The 20,178-nt window shown below is 36.7% G+C and overlaps 1 protein-coding gene across 1 annotated transcript; it reads left to right on the top strand.

The window, feature by feature from the left end:
- Positions 1-13,264: 13,264 nt before the first annotated feature.
- On the top strand, positions 13,265-14,203 carry LOC126064004 (olfactory receptor 8K3-like; the record flags this gene model as incomplete). The annotated part of the gene is made up of 1 exon (XM_049862563.1): positions 13,265-14,203. A coding segment is annotated over exon 1 (939 nt), but the record flags the coding sequence as incomplete, so codon positions are not given.
- Between the last annotated feature and the right edge of the window lie 5,975 nt (positions 14,204-20,178).

The following is a 20,178-nucleotide window of genomic DNA, read 5'->3' as shown; positions in this document are numbered from 1 at the left end:
TGTTGAATGTAGACTGCATATTCAACAAATTAATTTATAGACAGTTGTTTATTAAAGGTTCTAGGTTTTTAGAAATAAAATGTGTAAAAGGCATGGGATACTAGAAAAATTTCCTTTGTTTTCAATCAAAATATATACCTTATAGATGCTGAAGTACTGATTTTCCTTCTGGTATCAATGTTGGTTTGGGCTCAAGTTCAGCACATGTGCCTGAATTTGACATCAGTGTTGTCATATTGCCAAATATGTATGTTACCATTAAAGTGAAGCCTTTTGTACCCATCTCTCAGTAACAATCTTTTCTAAAAAATTAAAAAATAAATTTTTTAAAAAAATTTATTTTCTTTGTGTCTTACATATCATTTAAACCACAGTGTTTGTACCTTGCTTATATATAGCAAATATTTTAAAAACATCTTTCTTCAGGACACTTCAGCTCTGTCTCCCTTATAATAGATGATACCTCAGATTTCTGTTGAAATGAAAGTTAAATATGTGACTAAGCAGAAACAGAAGTGTAACTGTTTTCAAGTGACATGACTGTGTACCTAAAAAACCCAGAATAATGTATCAGCTAAAGGGAAAGAAATAACTTTTTAAGGTTGACAGATATGAGATTAATATATTACAAAAAATAGATTGTTTTGCTCTGTACTAGTAACATGTGGAAAAGAATTTAAAAGTGCGATTTGCAATAGCACAAAAATAAAAAAAAGAAATTATCTAGTGTAAGATTCGAAGACATCAACGCTAGAAACTGCAAAATGTTACTGAGTTATTAAAGCAGATATAAAGGCAGAGACGTACCGTGTCCATGGGTTGAAAGAAATAAATATTATGAAAATGTCAAGTCTTCTTAACTTACCCCATAAATTTAATGCAATTACAATACAAATTCCAATATATGTGTATGTTTGAGTGTGTGAGTATATATATTTACATATATGTAAATATTTATATAGATAGATAGGTAGATACATAGATAGATAGGTAGATAGATAGATGATAGATAGATAGATAGATAGATGATAGATAGATGATAGATAGATAGATAGATAGATAGATAGATAGATAGATAGATAGATAGATAGATAGATAGATAGATAGATAGATAGATAGATAGATAGATAGATAGATAGATAGATAGATAGATAGATAGATAGATAGATAGATAGATAGATAGATAGATATTTGTGTATGTCATTGTTAGGTGTTGTCAAGTCAGTTCCAACTCATAATGAATTAAAGATGCAAGAAGTTAGAGCAAAGTATTATAATGACATGCAAAGACTTGGAGTTAGAAAACCATAAAGGAAGAATATACTTGGCCTTTCTCAAGCTGAAAGAAATGAAGAAAAAATTCAAGGCTCAACTTGCAATATTGAAGAGTTTTATGGGGAAAATATTAAATAACAGTAAACATCCAAAGCAGATGGAAGGAATACACAGAGTCACTGTATCAAAAATAATTGGTGGATGTTCAACCATTTTAGGAGGTAGCATTTGATCAGGAGCTGATGGTACTGAAGGAAGAAGTCAAAGCTGTACTGAAGGCATTGGTGAAAAACAAGGCTCCAGGGCTGACAAGAAACCAATTGAGATGTCTCAACAAACAGATGCAGAGCTAGAATTGTTTACTTATCCATACCAGGAAATCTGGAACACAACAACCTGGCCAACTGACTGGAAGAGATCAGTATTTATGCCTATACCCAGGCAAGGTAATCCAACCAAATAGAGAAATTATCAAGCAATATCATTAGTATCACACACAAGTAAAATTTTTCAAAGGTCTTTCAAAAATGACCACAGCAGTTATCAACAGAGAACTGCCTGAAATTGAAGCTGGATTCAAAAGAGGATGTGGAACCAGGTATATCATTGCTGATGTGAGATATATCCTGGCTGATTCAGAGAATACCAAAAAGTGTTTACCTGTGTTTCATTGACTCTGAAAAAGCATTCGACTCTGTGGATCATAAGAAATTATGGATACCATTGTGAAGAATGGGAATTCCAGAACTCTTAATTGTGCTCATGAGGAATCTGTGCATACACCAACAGGCAGTCATTTGAACAGAACAAGGGGATGATATTGCACGGTTTAAAGTCAGGAAAGGTATGTGGCAGGGTTGTATCTTTTCACCATACCTATTCAGCCTATATGTTGAAGAAATAATCTGAGAAGCTGGGCTATATGAGGAAGAATGGGGCATCAAGTTTGGAGGAAGACTCATTAACAACATAGGCTACACAGATGACACAGCCTTGCTTGTTGTAAGTGAAGAGGACTTGGAGCACTTACTGATGAAGACAAAAGACTATAGCTTTCAAGATGGATTACATGTCAACATAAAGAAAAGAAAAATCCTCACAGCTAGACCTATAAGCAACATCATGATAAGCGGAGAAAGATTGAAGTTTTCAAGAATTTCATTTTACTTAGATCCACAACCAATGCCCATGGAAGTAGCAGTCAAGAAATCAAAAGATGCATTGAATTGGGCAAATCTGTTGAAAAAGATCTCTTTAAAGTGTTGAAAAGCAAAGATGTCACCTTGAAGACTAAGGTGAACCTTACTCAAGCCATGAATTTTCAATCACCTCATATGAATGTGAAAGTTGGATGATTAATTAGGAATACAGAAGACTGACACCTTCGAATTGTGGTTTTGGTGAAGAATGTTGGATATACCATGGACTGCCAAGAGAATGAACACATCTGCCTTGGAAGAAGTACAACCAGAATGTTCCTGAGAAGCAAAGATGGCGTAGAGGGTAAGGAAAAAAGAGGAATACCCTCAAGGAGATGGAATGACACAGTGGCTGCAACAATAAGCTCACGCATAACGATTGTGAGGAGAAGCAGGACCAGGCAGTGTTTCCTTCTGTTGTACATAAGGTCGCTATGAGTCAGAACTGACTTGATGGTACATAACCACAACAGCAATAAAAATTGGCAAAACTTATCAATGCTGTTCCACCACGTCTGTCAGTTTGTTGTATTGTGGTGGCTTGCATGTTGTTGTGATACGGGAAGGTTTGCCACTGGTATGTCAAACACCAGCAACGTCATCCATGGCGAACTAGTTTCAGTGGAGCTTCCAGACTAAGACAGACTAGAAAGAAGGACCTTGCAGTGTACTTCTGAGAAAATTAGCCACATAGGGTTTTATCTCATGAATAGCAGTGGAACATTCATATAGTACTAGAAGATGAGCCCCTCAGCTTGGAAGACACAGTAAAGATGACTGGGGAAGAGCTTCCTCCTCAAAGTAGAGTCAACCTTAATGATGTGGATGGAGTCAAGTTTTTGGGGCCCTTCATTTGCTGATGTGGCATGACTCAAAATGAGTAGAAATAACTACAAACATTCTTTAATCATCAGAGTGTGGAATGTACAAAGTATCAATCTAGACAAATTGGAAGTCACCAAAAATGAAATGGAATGCATGAACATTGATTTCTGAGGCATTAGTGAGCTGAAATGGACAAGTACTGGCCATTTTGAATCAGAAAATAATAAGGTCTGTTATATCTGGAAGGAAACATTGAAAAGGCATATTGTTCCATTCATTGTCAAAATGGACATTTCAAGATGAATCCTGAAGCAGGATGCTGTCAGTGATAGGATAATATCCGTATACCTACAAGGACAACCAGTTAAGACCACTATTATTCAAATTTACCTCCTGTTTTACATGGGGTCACTATGAGTTGGAACTGACTTGATGGCACCTGACAACAAAAATAACCTATTCTATTAGAAGTCAGCATAGTGGTTATATTTCTGGGGTGCTGCTAATGATATTTGTTGCTGTTATTAAACACAGATTCTGGTTAAAAAGATGTGTTAAGTTTTTAAAAATGTATTTATACTCTGTACATACTTCAATAATGATTAATACCACCATACCAAAAACAAAACCAAACCAGTTCTCATCCAGTCAATTCCGAATCAGGGAGATCCATGTGTTTCCAAGTAGACATGCGTTTCACAGGGTTTTCAGTGGCTGTCGCCTTTCAGAAGCAGATCACCAGGCCTTACTTCTGAAGTGTCTCTGGATAGGTTTGAACTACCAGCCTATCACTTAATTGCCCAGTGCTTAATGGTTTGTCCCACCCAGGGACTCCCTCAAAACACCATGAAAATGGAGAAAACAGCTACACATACAGATCTATATTTTTCCTTTGTGAATTTTTTTACAATTATGCAGTGGGTAGAATTTATACATGTCTCTATTGTGTCCTCACAGGTACAATATTTTGATTTTAGATTCCTAGATGGCAGCAGAGTAGGCTTAACCCAGAGAAGTTGTGAAAAGTTACCTAAAAAAATGTAAAGGTATTTTGTATAATTAGCAGATATCTCATTGGCTTTCTTTGAACCTTTCAAATGCTTTAGGAGTAATTAACAAACTGTATTCCTTCCCCTCAGGGAGAGCCTCAAAGGAAGAAAGAAGCCCATAAATTCTCCTTAGTGGGCTATGTTAGCTATGCAAGGGAAGCACACACAGATTCTTCATTAGTGGTGGGTAAGGTAGGCGGCACAGACTCCTGTGACTACCCCTCAGAGTTCCAGTGTTTTTTCATGACCCCAACTGCCATTTAACCTTAAACCCACACTAGAGGACTTAGTCACAGGGGTTAACAATTCCCTTTGATAACCATAATTTCTGATATAGTGTGATGCTGCAACCACCTTTATAGTCCTTGAGGAAAATTAGACATATAATTCCATTTCTTCCACATTTAGTTCATATTCTTCAGACTGTAAAAAATGGCAGCTCAGAAGGTACAGTTAATATTGTTAACTCCCCTTCCAAATCCCTAAGATTTTCATGATCCTTTTTGGTTAAAGGGGTGGGTCCACTGCTAACGGAAAGGATGGCAGTTCCACACCACCAGTGGCTCCGCGGGAGAAAGACGTGGCAGTCTGCTTCTGTAGAGATTTACAGCCTTGGAAATGCTATGGAGTCATTTCAAGTCAAAATCAACTGAGCGGCAGTGGATTTTGCTTTTTCATGCCCTCAATTAAGATGTCGGATGTGGTATTGTCATTTGTAGGTAATTGGATTTGTTTTACAATTGTTAACCTCAATTAATAACAGATTACCATACTGTTTTCTGGTTTCATTTAAATTAAAAAAAAAAAACTAGTAATATTTTGATGATCCTAGCATTTGCTGTTTTTCAAATATATCATGAATATTTCATATATTTCCTGAATTTACCAATATCACCAAGGGATCAAAGACACCATTTCAGTTGGAGGCATGGCCAAAGCAAAATATTAAAGTATCTGTTTTACTACATCATGGGTCTCTCAGGCCGTGTCTGATCAGTAAGAGGACTGCCCCCCCATCCTTCAAAGGCTGGATGGAGTCTGAAATGTCATCAAATTATTCCTTGAAGGAGTAAGTAAATATATATCTAATGCAGATGAGAAATAAGATTAAACTCTGTACAACTATAGGTTTAAGAAAATAAGACACCTTGCAAAGTTAAAATCAGCAAAACGTGTTATGATTTAAATCGAGGCATCTTTTTCTCTCGTTTATTAGTAGCTCTGGATCTTTTTTCACCCTCAAAAATTACTTGCATATTTAAGTCAATATATTTCAATGCATATTTTCCTTGATGATCGCATTGTGGAAAGACATTCATTTTCACATAACTTAGTGTTGGGAGCCCTCGGATGGTGCAAAGGAATTAGTCATTGAAAACCCTATGTGGTACAGTTCTATCGTGACACACATGGGGTCTCCATGAGAGACAGTCTACTCCTCAGCAAATGGCTGGTCATCAAAACACCCTGTAAAAGGAGAAGTGGTGGTTTAGGGGTAGAATTCTTCACTTCCTTGCAAGTGACCTGGGTTCAATTCCTGGCCAACACACCTCGTGCACAGCCACCAACTGTCCCTCGGTGGAGGCTTGCAGGTTGTCATGATACCGAACATTTTTCAGCAGAGCTTCCAGACTAAGAATGGCTAGGAAGAGAGGCCTAGCAGTTTACTTCTGAAAATCAGCCTGTAGAAACCCTGTAGATCACAATGGTCTGATCCACAATGGCGCAGGGAAGGCAGCCTTTTCTTCCTTTGTGCTTGGAGTTGGGCTGCGTCCACAGCAGCTAACAACAGCAGCAAAGTCTCCACACGGCCGGGTTTTCTAATAACAGTACAAGTCTAAGCACCGTCCGTGAGAGGTTCTTCCATGTTTTGAAAGTCTGGCAAAATGAAGATACATTAAATAATGATAGTAATAATACAGCTTAAAATGTCAGAACCACGTTATCCTCAATAATCATATAAAATAATGTAAATAGTCATATAAAATCATGCAAAAAAGATTTCAGTGCTTTACATAGAACTCGAGAGATGTGACAGAAATGTCATGTGTCTTTTCTCACGTATAGGAAAATGTGTACACTAGCATGGTTTGGGGAAAAAATCACTTTTTCCGTATGTCATTGATTGTTCCAGATAAAAGTTATACTGCTTTTTTATTATACTCATTAGGATAATGTCTTAAATGCATTGTCCCTTGAGAATTATTTTAGTGTTACTGAAACAAGCCAGGAGTCTTGGTGGTTCAGTGGTTAAGAAGCCAGCTGCTAACTAAAAGGTTGGCAGTTCACATCCACCAGTCGCTCCTCGGAAACCCTGTGGGGCGGTTCTACTCCATCCTGTAGGGTTCCTATGAGTCAGAATTGACAGCCTCTGGTTTTTTTGTTCGTTTGTTTTGATTTTCGGATATAATCCATGAAGCATTATATATATAAATAGAAGGATATGTATATATATATAAACCAAACCTGTTACCATTGAGTCGATTCCGACTCATGGCACCCTCATGTATTACAGAGTAGAATTGCTTCATAGGGTTTTCTTGCCTATAATCTTTACAGAAGCAGATTGCTTGACCTTGTCACGTGGTGCCACTGGGTGGTTCAAAGAGGCAAACTTTAGGTGAGTAGTCCATCTCAAACCACTTGCACCACCCGGGAATTCCGTAAAGGTCAGGAAAGTGTATCAGAAAGTCGTGGCCTTGTAACCATTCTTGATGTGAGATAATTGGTTGCCACCTATTAGCTCAATAAATTTGTTACAGAACTGTATGTTTTGAAATGCAAAGAAGAAGAAACACTTGAGACAGGAAACTGCTAACATGCCAGAAAAAGTCTACAAGGACTAACATCAGAGGTAGTCCAAGGTGACTCCAGGTGGGGAAACAGATTTTCTCTGTAGTGACATTTGAAGAAGAGAGTTGATGACAAAGCCAAAATAAAATATTAGGCGTCTTGACTTAAGATAATATACCCATCTCACTGCAATAATAGCATGCCTGGCCCCTACGATCTTTGTATTACATGTTTCCATAAAGAAGTGATCCTCACGGCTTAGAAGCATCTCCAAGTATATTTTTAATGAAGGCAAGACTGAGTTTAAAATCAGCACAATTCAAAGTTCAGGGGCTGTCAATCCTTGGAACCCTTGTAAATCAAGTATATGCGTTCTACTTTCAGTGCTGTTGAACTTCCAACACTCCGTAACTCCAGGCTTGGGGATTTCTTTTCTCCTCTCATTCACTGAGGGAAGTTTTCACCCTGGTCTGTTCTAATCTCAAAGGTGAATTGGGAAAACTATTTCTGAAGGATGGAAACAGGAGGGTAAAAGACCCTCTTACACCTCACATAAGTGCCAGTTATAATGCACAGGTATAATGCAAAGCATGAATCTATCAGTCCATAAGGTTTTTTCCATGTATTTGATTCTCTGACACAATGGGATAAAATTAGATTCAAGAAGTACAGTTTAAAAAAAAAATTTCAAGGATCATAACAAGCCACGTAATAGAGGTTTGGGGATTGACATGGAACATCAAATTGGTAAGTATCTTTTCTTAAGTTAAGAAAAACTGATATTTGCTAAGTAGGATTCTTCAAGGGCTCATTTTGTCTGATTTCAAAGTTTTAATGAGAAAAGGTTTAAGTTGATTTTATTTCATTCATGGGTATCCCTCTATTTCAGAGTTAGTATTTCCCTATCAAGATGGTGCTGTATATCTTACGCAGTAAAGTGTGGGAACATAAACAAGGGCTCAAGTCCCTGCTAACTGTGTTGGATGAGAGGAATATGAGTATTTGTCCCTTTTGCTTTATTGTTTTAAATAATTAGTATGTGTACATGTCTCTGTCATATTAACTCACCCAAAGGCAGCAGGACCCGATGTATTTTTAGGGCCAATCAAAATTCTCCCTTCCTTCCTTCCTTCGTCGCTCTCTTTCCTTCCCTCCCTCCTTTGGATGAGAGCAGAATGCCCTCAATTTCACAGACACATTTACCTTAGTTGAGACTATTTTCTACAATTTATAGAAAACTTGATTGAAATTGGAGGTTCCATTTGCTTAAGATGATGTCCTTGGGCTTCAGGTCCATTCCCCAATTCCCAGTACTGCCCTGGAATTTTTGCTGCCATGAGATCAGGGTCAGGCCGGCTGCTCGGTTTCTCCATTTCTTCCAATCATAACCAGGGTGGAAAAATAAGGACATCAACTCAGAAAGACATCCATAGACCTGTGTGTATGACAGAGCTCCATGTTACAACAGGACAGTGGAGGGAGCTGAAATTATGGTTATCCCTATAAAAGAGGGTGAAAAGAGATAGTTATTTCATACCATATAAAATCAACCCTAGATCATTTCTTTTACCACATGGAAGGTTTCAGAACTCCAGAAATTTATAAAATTTCAATAGAATGGATCTTGAGATGAAGAGGCTTGCCGAACAGTACAAATTTTGTGGAATTATTTCTATTTTTAGATGTAACTTTTTGTAGCTTGAAGCATTAGGCTTTGCCATTTTCCTTGCTGGGTTGCTGCTAGGTAAATTTTTTTTCTTTTTTTTTAACTTTATCTACATGTTTTGTTACTTTTATGTAGGTCTTTAAATAGAGTGGATTTTATAAGTTCAGGGTATTGTGCCAATTAACCTAGAATTTTTGTTCTGATTTTCTGGAATTTTTTGTTTAGGGAAATCCAGAGGCCTAGTTACTAAAGTGGTTGCATTTTCTCTTTCTTTTTTTTTTTTTTTTAAATAAACAGGAGTGCTTGAGTTAAATATGGTTAGCTCTATTAATTTTTTTATTGTTAATTTTTGGGAGTCTGTTTTAAAAATGTTTATCTCAAGATGTAAAAGATATTGACATCTATGCTTTTTAGACTTTGAATATTTTAACAATAAGTACTTTGAAAAACTAAAATTGGTTTATTTATCTGTGGAAAAAAATCCATTTTAACCTTTCTTTAGAAATAATTATATTATCCAGCTCCATTTATTGAATAGACTTGTTTCATCTCACTGTCTTAACAGGACACTTCTGGTATGCAGCACAGCTCCATAAGTATATTGGTTTCTTTCTGGGTTCTCTATTCTGTTACATTGATACACTTGCTTTTTCTTTTGCCATTGCCACATTGTATCAATAACTGTAGTTCTGTAAGTCTTGATATCTGATAAAACAGGTTGTCTTTAAGAGTGTCTTGCTTTTCCTTTACCATTTGCATTTTCTATACACATTTTAGAGCCCAAGCCCAGGCCCTTTGCGGTCAAGTCTATTTCGACCTGTAGCGACCCTATAGGACAGAATAGAACTGCCCCATAGTTTCCAGGAAGCACCTGATGAATACAACCTGACAACCCTTTTGGTTAGGAGCGGGAACATTTAACCACTATGCCACCAGGGTTTCCACACATTTCAGAGGCAGTATCAAGTTCCACAAAATCCCCTGGTAAGTCTTTGATTGTATTGACATTGGAAAAATAGATCAATTTGGGCAGAATTAACATGATTATGACATTGAGTTGTGTAATTTAGGAACGAGAATTTTCATCAGTTTATTTAAGATTTCTATAATTTCTCTTGGTAAAGTTTTAATTTACCTCATTTTTAGAGTTGGATTATTTTTTTTTTAACATTTGCTTATTTCATATATTTCCTGAATTTACCAATATCACTAGGGGATCAAAGTCATGTGCAATATTAGTCATTGAAAATCCTATGTGTTGTTGTCGTTAGCAACCTTATGTACAACAGAATGAAACACTGCCTGGGCCTGCACAGTCATGACAATCGTTGTTATACTTGACCACATCGTTGCAGCCACTGTGTCAACCCATTTCCTTGAGGGTCTTCCTCTTTTCCTCTGACCCTGGGACTTTACCAAGAATGATGTCCTTCTTCAGGGACTGATCCCTACTGACAACATGTCCAAAGTATGTAAGACACAGCGTCACCATGCTTGCATCTAAGGAGCGTTCTGGTTGTACTTCTTCCAAGACAGATTTTTTCATTCTTTTGCCAGTCCGTGGTATGTTCAATAATCTTCCCCGATACCACAATTCAAAGGCATCAATTCTTCCTCAGTCTTCCTTTTTCATTGTCTTGCTTTTGCATGCATATGATGCAATTGAAAATACCATGGCTTGGGTCAGACACACTTTAGTCTTCAGGTGACATCCTTGCTTTTCAACACTTTAAAGAGTTCCTTTGCAGCAGATTTGCCCAATGCATTGCATCTTTGATTTCTTGACTGCTGCTTCTATGGGTGTTGATTGTGGATCCAAGTAAAATGAAATCATTGATAGCTTCAATTTTTTCTCCTATGTAGCACAGCTGTATTATGACACACTTGGGGTCTCCATGAATGCTAGTCTACTCCACAGCAGCTGGTTGGTCATCAAACACTCTGTAAATGGAGAAGTGGTGGTTCAGTGGTGGAATGTTGGACTTCATGCGAGTGATCTGGTTTCAGTTCCTACCCAATGGACCTCATGTCCCTCTGTAGAGGCCGTGACTGGCCCTGGCGACAACAACAGTAATGACTGATGATGTTGAAATTTTTTTGACTTGCTGTTGGTCATTTATAGAGCTTCATGGAGAAATACTTGTTCAAATCCTTTGTTCTTTTTTTTTTTTTTTTTTTTAATTGGAGTGCTAGTCTCTTTGTTGTTGAGCTGTAATAGTCCTTTGTACATTCTGGACATTAGACTCTTGTCATATATATGATTTGCAAATACTTTCTTCCAATCTGTGGAGATTTATTTATTTATTTTTTTACTGTCTTGATAGTGTCACATCATGCAAAAAAGCTTTTAATTTGGATGGAGTTCAATTTACTGTTTTTTTCTTTTGTTACTTGGTCTTCTGGCTTTAAATCTAAGAAACTATTGACAAATCCAAAGTCATGAACATTTACCTATAAGTTTTCTTTTAAGATTTTTATGGTTTGGGCTTTTATATTTACGCTTTTGGTACATTTTGAGTTAGATGTGGTATATGATGTGACGTAAAGGCACAATTTTATTCTTTTGTACTCAGGTGTCCACTTGTCTCAGCATCATTTCTTGAAGAGACTCATTTTTATCCATTAAACAGTTTTGGTGTCCTTGTCAAAGATCCATTGACTGTAGAAGTACGGATTTGTTTCTAGAATCTAATTCTAATCCATTAATCTATATGTCTATCTTATGACAAAAACAAAACAAAACAAAACAAAAAAAACACCCAGGACCATAATATTTTGAGGACTGTAGATGCATGGTGAGTTTTGCAGGATAGTTTTGCCTGAAACACTAATCTTGGTTACTTTTTTTTTTTTTCTTTGATCAGCACTTTCAGTATATCTTCTCACTCTCTCCTGGCTTCCATGCTCTCTGATGAGAAATTATCTGTTAATCTTATTGAGGATCTCTTGTTTGTGATAAGTCACTTCTCTCAATTCTTTCTTTCTTCTTTCAAGAGTCTGCCTTTCAGCAGTATGATTACAATATGCCTTGGAGAGTATGTCTTTTAGTTTACTCGGAGTTTCTAGAATATTTTATATTCATGTCTTTCATCAAAATTGTGACTTTTTGAGCCCTTACAATCATGAGTCACATAATATCCCTTCAGGCAACATCTGATCATCCATATGTCCATGGTCCCACAAGGCTATAATAGGGTTCAGAACTCCTGATTGGAGAACAGGACGTAGAGGATATAACCAGATGTAGTGAATACAACAGCTTCCCGCATGCAACTCATGTGTTTCATGTCTCTTGTATCCAAAGTGATTGCACTGTCAGGTGTATAATTGTACAATATGTATATAACCTATAATACATATGTCTTAATAATCACAATATGTATATAACCTATAATACATATGTCTTAATAATCACAATAAACTAGCTCCAGAGTTTGACATAAATTACTGGCTTATGTACTATACTATGCAGTACTTTTTACTGTCCCCAGGTTCAAATGTCTGACTTACATATAACCTGTAGTTACAAATCAATCCCCTTAAAGCCTATTATGTTAAAAATGCTAGAAAAATACAATGGTTCATAATAACAAAAGGGTGCTTCTTTGTGAGGCACATCAAAACATTATTATTATTATTACTGAATTATTATGCTAAAGTAGTATCTATGGAAGTGTTTCTTTAATGTTTTTCTATATAGAAAGGTACACTATATACTCTATACTAAGATGGAAATTTAACTGACGTTAGATATGAACCACATCTAACTGTTCCGACTTACAAATTCGAGTTAGAGACTTAGCAAATGAACTTCTTCATAATGCAGTGACTGAGTGTATATAATATGGTGTGATTGCCTGTATATGATTTGGTATGGCACAAAGTCCAAGTCACATGACATCCTATTACACAGAATGTATCCTGGACATTAGCAATGCCTGACTGTATTTCTTCTAATAATCTGTCTGCCACTTTCTCTCTCTCCTTCCTTCTAGAATTTCAATTTGCTTATGTTAGTACATTTAGGCTTAGTTCATTTTATTTAATTATTTTCTGCCTTTTAGACTAGATGATCTCAATTGACCTGTTTTCTTGTTCACTGATTCCTTCTCCTTCCTGCTCAAATCTGCTGTTGAAAGCTTTTAGTTTTTTTTCCAATTTTTGTACATTTATGCCTTTGAATTTCTTTTCATTCCTTTTTTATAATTTATATCTCTGTACTGATATTTACTATTAGTGCAACATACTTTTCTAGTTTACTCTGTGTGTTGATGTTTTCAATTTACAAAAAGATGGTTTCATTTTCTCTACCCTCAAGATTAGAGGGGAAATTTATGTCAAACTCTGGAGCTAGAAATATAGATTGACCTTATATAAATATGCATATTCAGTAATATCTCCTGAAAGTTAGTGATTATTTTTATACTTTTTCATCTGTAGGTTTCCTGAGTGACCTGATGAACAATCACAACCTAATGGTGCTGAAAGAGTTTATTCTAATGGGAATCACAGATCGCCCTGAGCTGCAGGCTCCGTTATTTGGATTCTTCCTCATTGTTTACATGGTCTCAGTGATGGGTAACCTGGGCTTGATCATCCTCACCATGATAGACTCTAGGCTACATACACCCATGTACTTTTTCCTCAGACATTTGGCTTTCACTGATCTTGGTTATTCAACAGCTGTTGGACCCAAAATGCTAACAAATTTCATTGTAAGTCAACATACAATTTCCTATAATTGGTGTGCTACACAGCTAGCTTTCTTTTGTATATTTATAGTTAGTGAAATTTTCATTCTTTCAGCTATGGCCTATGACTCCTATGAGGCCATCTGTAACCCTCTGCTTTACACAGTCATCATGTCACCAAGAGTATGCCAGGTGCTGGTGGTCATACCTTACATCTACAGTGTCATTTTGTCTCTTCTGATGACCATAAACATTTTTATTTCATCATTTTGTGGGTATAATGTCATAAGGCATTTCTACTGTGATAGTCTGCCCTTGGTATCTTTGATCTGTTCAAACACATATGATATTAAATTCATAATACTGGCTTTTTCAGGATTCGATTTAGTTTTATCTCTTCTGATAATCCTTGTGTCTTACATGATGATCCTTGTGGCCATCCTCAAGATGAACTCTGCAGAGGGTAGGCTCAAGGCTTTCTCTACCTGTGGATCTCACTTGACAGTGGTAGTTGTATTCTATGGAACTCTATTCTTTATGTATGTGAATATCAAATCCAGCCATTCCTTTGATACTGATAAAATGGCCTCTGTATTTTACATCATGGTGATACCTATGCTAAACCCCACAATTTACAGGTTGAGGAACAAAGAGGTAAAAAATGCTGTAGATAGAACCTGGAAAGTGTGCTCAAATATTCTACTTAAAATTAACTTTTTTTTTTTTTTAAAAAGGGTATAGTAACAATAAATTATATAATAGGCAATATACACTACATCAGACCTTCTTTTTACCCTGTACTGTTTTTGTCTACATGGCAAGTCAAAAATCAATTAGTGATAAGTATAGAAATACCTTTTTTTCCTTATTTTACAGCTAGATTTTATTCCTTAGAGACCTCTAACTCCTGCTTATACTTCAGATATCAAGTTATATTTGGTTTTAATTTTAGATTGTGTACATCCCTACATGCTTATTCACATGTTTCTTTCATTGAACACATGTCTTTAAGATGCCAGGGACTGTCTATATTCTATTCACTATTTAATCTGTTGTACTTAGCACAGTAAAAGGCCCCATGAGAAAAAGATGACTGGTGAATATTATGTTAATAGGCTCGTTATATTTGATAAAGAAATATTTAAATCGAACGTTTAGTATCGCTGACTTCATGAGGCCTACATTCCTATAGGAGAATGAAGAAAGTGGACATAATGAAGAAGTAAGTTTTACCATATGATGTTGTTGTTGTTGTTAGGTGTCGTCGAGTCAGTTCTGACTCATAGTGACCCTATGCACAACAGAACGAAACACTGCCCTGTCCTACGCCCTCCTCACAATCATTGTTATGCTTGAGCTCATTGTTGCAGCCACTGTGTCAATCCACCTCGTTGAGCGTCTTCCTCTTTTCTGCTCACCCTGTACTCTGCCAAGCGTGATGTCCTTCTCCGGGGACTGATACCTCCTGACAATATGTCCAAAGTATGTAAGACGCAGTCTCGCCATCCTTGCTTCTAAGGCGCATTCTGGTTGTACTTCCTCTAGGACAGATTTGTTCATTCTTTTGGCAGTCCATAGTATATTCAATATTCTTCATCAACACCACAATTCAAAGGTGTCAAATCTACTTCAGTCTTCCTTATTCATTGTCCAGCTTTCACATGCATATGATGCGATTGAAAATACCAAGGCTTGAGTCAGGTGCACCTTAGTCTTCAGGGTAACATCATTGCTCTTCAACACTTTGAAGAGGTCCTTTGCAGCAGATTTGCCCAATGCAATGCATCTTTTGATTTCTTGACTGCTGTCTCCATGGCTGTTGATTGTGGATCCAAGTAAAATGAAATCCTTGACAACTTCAATCTTTTCTCTGTTTATCATCATGCTGCTCGTTGGTCCAGTTGTGAGGGTTTTTGTTTTCTTTCTGTTGAGGTGTAATCCATACTGAAGGCTGTGTTCTTTGATCTTCATTAGTAAGTGCTTCAGGTCCTCTTCACTTTCAGCAAGCAAGGTTGTGTCATCTGCATAACGCAGGTTATTAATGAGTCTTCCTCCAATCTTGGTGCCCCGTTCTTCTTAATATAGTCCAGCTTCTCATATTATTTGTTCAGCATACAGATAGAATAGGTATGGTGAAAGGCTACAATCATGATGCACACCTTTCCTGACTTTAAACCAATCTGCATTCCCTTGTTCTGTCCAAACAACTGCCTCTTGATCTATGTAAAGGTTCCTTATCAGCACAATTAAGCATTCTGGAATTCCCATTCTTTGCAATGATATCCATAGTTTGTTTTGATCCACACAGTCAAATGTCTTTTCATAGTCAATAAAACACAGGTAAACATCCTTCTGGTATTCTCTGCCTTCAGCCAGGATCCATTTGACATCACCAATGATGTCCCTGGTTCCACATCCTCTTCTGAAACCAGCCTGTATTTCCAGCATTTCCCTGTCAATGTACTGCTGCAGCCATTTTTGAATGACCTTCAGCAGAATTTTGCTTGCGTGTGATATTAATTATATTGTTCTATAATTTCCACATTCAGTTGGGTCACCTTTCTTGGGAATAGGCAGAAATATGGATCTCTTCCAGTCAGTCCAGTCAGTTGGCCAGGAAGCTGTCTTCCATATTTCTTGGCATAGACGAGTGAGTACCTCCAGCTCTGCATCTGTTTGTTGAAACATCTCAATTGATATTCCATCAAGTCCTGGAGCCTTGTTTTTTGCCAATGCCTTCAGAGCAGCTTGGACTTCTTCCTTCAGTACCATTGGTTCCTCATCATATGCCACCTCTTGAAATGGTTGAATATTGACTAATTCTTTTTGGTATAATGACTCTGTATTCCTTCCATCTTCTTTTGATGCTTCGTGCGTCATTTAATATTTTCCCCATAGAATCCTTCACTATCACAACTCGAGGCTTGAATTTTTTCTTCAGTTCTTTCAGCTTGAGAACACCCGAGTATGTTCTTCCCTTTTGGTTTTCGATCTCCAGTTCTTTGCATACGTCATTATAATATTTTGTTTTGTCTTCCTGAGAGGCCCTTTGAAACCTTCTTTTCAGTTCTTTTACTTCATGAATTCTTCCTTTTGCTTTAGCTGCTCGATGCTCAAGAGCAAGTTTCAGAGTCTCCTCTGACATCCAACTTGGTCTTTTCTTTCTTTCCTACCTTTTCAGTGACCTCTTGCTTTTTCATGGATGATGTCCTTAATGTCATTCCACAACTTGTCTGGTGTTTGGTCACTAGTGTTCAATGCATCAAATCTATTCTTGAGATGATCTCTAAATTCAGGTGTGATATACTCAAGGTCATATTTTGGCTCTCGTGGACTTGCTCTGATTTTCTTCAGTTTCAGCTTGAACTTGCATATGAGAATTTGATGGTCTGTTCCACAGTCGGCCCCTGGCCAGGTTCTGACTGATGATATTGAGCTTTTCCATCTTCTCTTTCCACAGATGTTGTCAATTTGATTTCTGTGTGTTCCATCTAACGAGGTCCATGTGTATAGTCGTCGTTTATGTTGGTGAAAGGAGGTATTTGCAATGAAGAAGTCGTTGGTCTTGCAAAATTCTATCATTCGATCTCCAGCATTGTTTCTAACACCAAGGCCATATTTTCCAGCTACTGATCCTCCTTCTTTGTTTCCAACTTTTGCGTTCCAATCGCCAGTAATTATCAATGCATCTTGATAGCACGTTCAATCAATTTCATACTGCAGCAGCTCATAAAAATCTTCCATTTCTTCATCTGTGTCCTACAGTTTGGTGGGTAAATTTGAAGAATAGTTGTATTATCTGGTCTTCCTTGTAGGCATATGGATATTACCCTGTCACTGACAGCACTGTACTTCAGGAAAGATCTTGAAACATTCTTTTTGACAATGAATGCAACACCATTCCTCTTCGAGTTGTCATTCCCAGCATAGTAGACTATATGATCGTCCAATTCAAAATGGCCAATACCAGTCCATTTCAGCTCACTAAAGCCCAGGATATTGATGTTTATGCATTGCATTTCATTTTTGATGATTTCCTAAATTCATACTCCATACATTCCAGGTTCCAATTATTAATGGATGCTTGCAGCTGTTTCTTCTCATTTTGAGTTGTGCCACATCAGCAAATGAAGGTCCCGGAAGCTTTACTCCATCCACCATTAAGGTCGACTCTACCTTGAGGAGGCAGCTCTTTCTCAGTCATCTTTTGAGTACCTTCTAACCTGGGGGGCTCATCTCCCAGCACTATATCAGACAACATCCCACTGCTATTCATAAGGTTTTCACTGGCTAATGCTTTTCAGAAGTAGACTGCCAGGTCCTTCTTCCTATATGATATGATAGAAGGTATTAAGTAATATGAAAATGAATTAGGACAAGTAGGCAGCATAGGGATTAAAACTTAGTGAAGGTTTTCAAGAAAACTCTATGAGGAGTTGACATTTAATCAAACAGTTGAGAAGCTGAGTGATTTGAGCTATGTGGTTATCTATGGGAAGACTGTCCCAAGACTTTCACGTTGAAAATTAGAAAACATCACTAAATAAATTAAAGACCTAAATAAATGAAAGATAAGCCATGTTTATGAGTCAGAAGACTCAATATTGTCAAACCCATAACCCATTGCTGTCAAGTCAATTCCAACTCATAAGATGTCAAATTTCTCCAAGTATATTTGTAGATTCAATGCAATCACATGAAAATTCATCTGGCATTTTTTTTTTTCATAAATTGACAAACTAAAATCCTTAACTGAGTGCAAAGAACCTAGAATAGCTGAATTAACTTTGAAAAAGGATACCAAAGTTAGAAGACAAACAATAACTGATTTCAAGATACTATAAACTATCATAGTGAAGACAGAGTGTTACTGGCATAAAAATTACCAAATAGGCCAATGAAACAGTATCGAAAGTCCAAATATAAACCCAAAGATAAGAGAACAACAATCTTTTTACAAAGGTGCAAAGATTATTCAGTGGTGAAAGGAGAGCCTTTCAACAAATGGTGGTAGAACAATTTTATATTATATACAAATTAATAAATGTTGATCTATAACTCATGGGAGGGTCAGGAAAGAGGGATCTAATGGGGGCATTTGAAAACTTTTAGCGTAATAGGTTCATTATCTTTAATGCTGTAATAGTTTCTCAAGTGCATACATACGTTAAAACTTATCAAATGGTACACTTTAAATATGTGGAGTTTATCATTGTCCATTATAACTTAACAGTGTTGATAGGAAGATTCCCATTTGTGCCAAGATATCAAACCCAACAGTCAAAATCAAGAGTAAAATGCAGAGGTAGAAATCAACTCACAGATAACACATATATAAATTATGAGCCATTCATTGTACAACACAAACAGGAAATGGAAAAGGCAATAGTATAATAGTTGAAAGCTATATTTCATACAATTAATGCCCAATAACAATGTCGGCTAACTGGCTGCTAACCAAAAGGTTGGCAATACGAATCCACCAGCTGCTCCTTGAAAGCCCTGTGGGGCAGTTCTACTGTGTCCCACAGGGAGTTGAAAGCAACTCGAAGGCAACGGTTTGTTTTTTTCTTTTTTTCTCTTTTAATCAAGGATACAAGGATCTAGGAAACAGCATGCATTTTATGAAGAAAGTACATATTTCTACAACAAAATTGAGCTGCTTAGCAAAATTAATTGGGCTATTATATTTCATCTTAAAAGAATATTCACCACTCTGTATGTGTCTGTGTGTGCATCTATATATACACACATAAACTCAACATATATTGTATAGACATTTTTCAACAGCAGTTTAAAGAGATAATCACAAGACTGTTCATTGCAGTGCCGTTGAGAATAGCTGGGAGTTGGAGAAAAACGTAATATATGCCATTTGGGGACTAGACATGTGAAATGCATTAGATGTAATATATATTGCTATGTAGCAAGAAGCAGAGAAATGTGTGCGTGTGTACGATATCAACAGCAAAGGGAAGAGGCAATAGAATAATACATGTGTCTGTCCTAAAGGTAAGATATCTTAACCCTGGGTGGGACAAATAGAAATGTAATTTAAAATAAAGGAAAAAATGTGTCTACAAGGAACTTACACACTGGTGAACACAAAATATACGGATTCACTAGACATTTTGTTAGAGGTTCAAATGCTTCAGAGAATAGGAAGTCAACAAACTTCCCAGATTCAGAAGACTAGTGTCACTATACAAATTTATACACCGAATTCATATTATTGAAAGTCTGTGGATTCATAATGATTCACTGAGAAACTCATTTTATTTTGAAAGACTGTAATCATGAATCTCAATATTTTACATCCATCCCAGTTCTCTAGTTTTAAGGACTCTTCTGCTGCATTAAAAACTAAAGAGAGGAAGATACCAATTACCATGACTCAAGCGCAGCATTATTTTACTTTGAAAGCAAGATTAAGGAATTTTAAGGTCTCATAATTTCTACCCAGAACAAAATGGAGATTTTCTTGTCCCTTAAGGTCTAGAAATATTACTTTAGACAAATCTGCGAAAGATCTCTTTAAAATGTTAAAAAGCAAAGATGTCACTTTGAGGAGTAAGGTGCACCTGACCCAGGCCGTGCATGTGAAAGCTGGACACTAAGTAAAAAAGACAAAAGAAGAATAGATGTCTTTGAATTATGATGCTGTGAAGAATATTGAATAT

Source organism: Elephas maximus, chromosome 20, assembly GCF_024166365.1.
Source record: "Elephas maximus indicus isolate mEleMax1 chromosome 20, mEleMax1 primary haplotype, whole genome shotgun sequence".
NCBI classification, from domain to species: Eukaryota; Metazoa; Chordata; class Mammalia; order Proboscidea; family Elephantidae; genus Elephas; species Elephas maximus.
Note: the sequence above shows the minus strand (reverse complement) of the source record. Positions and strands in the feature narration are given on the sequence as shown.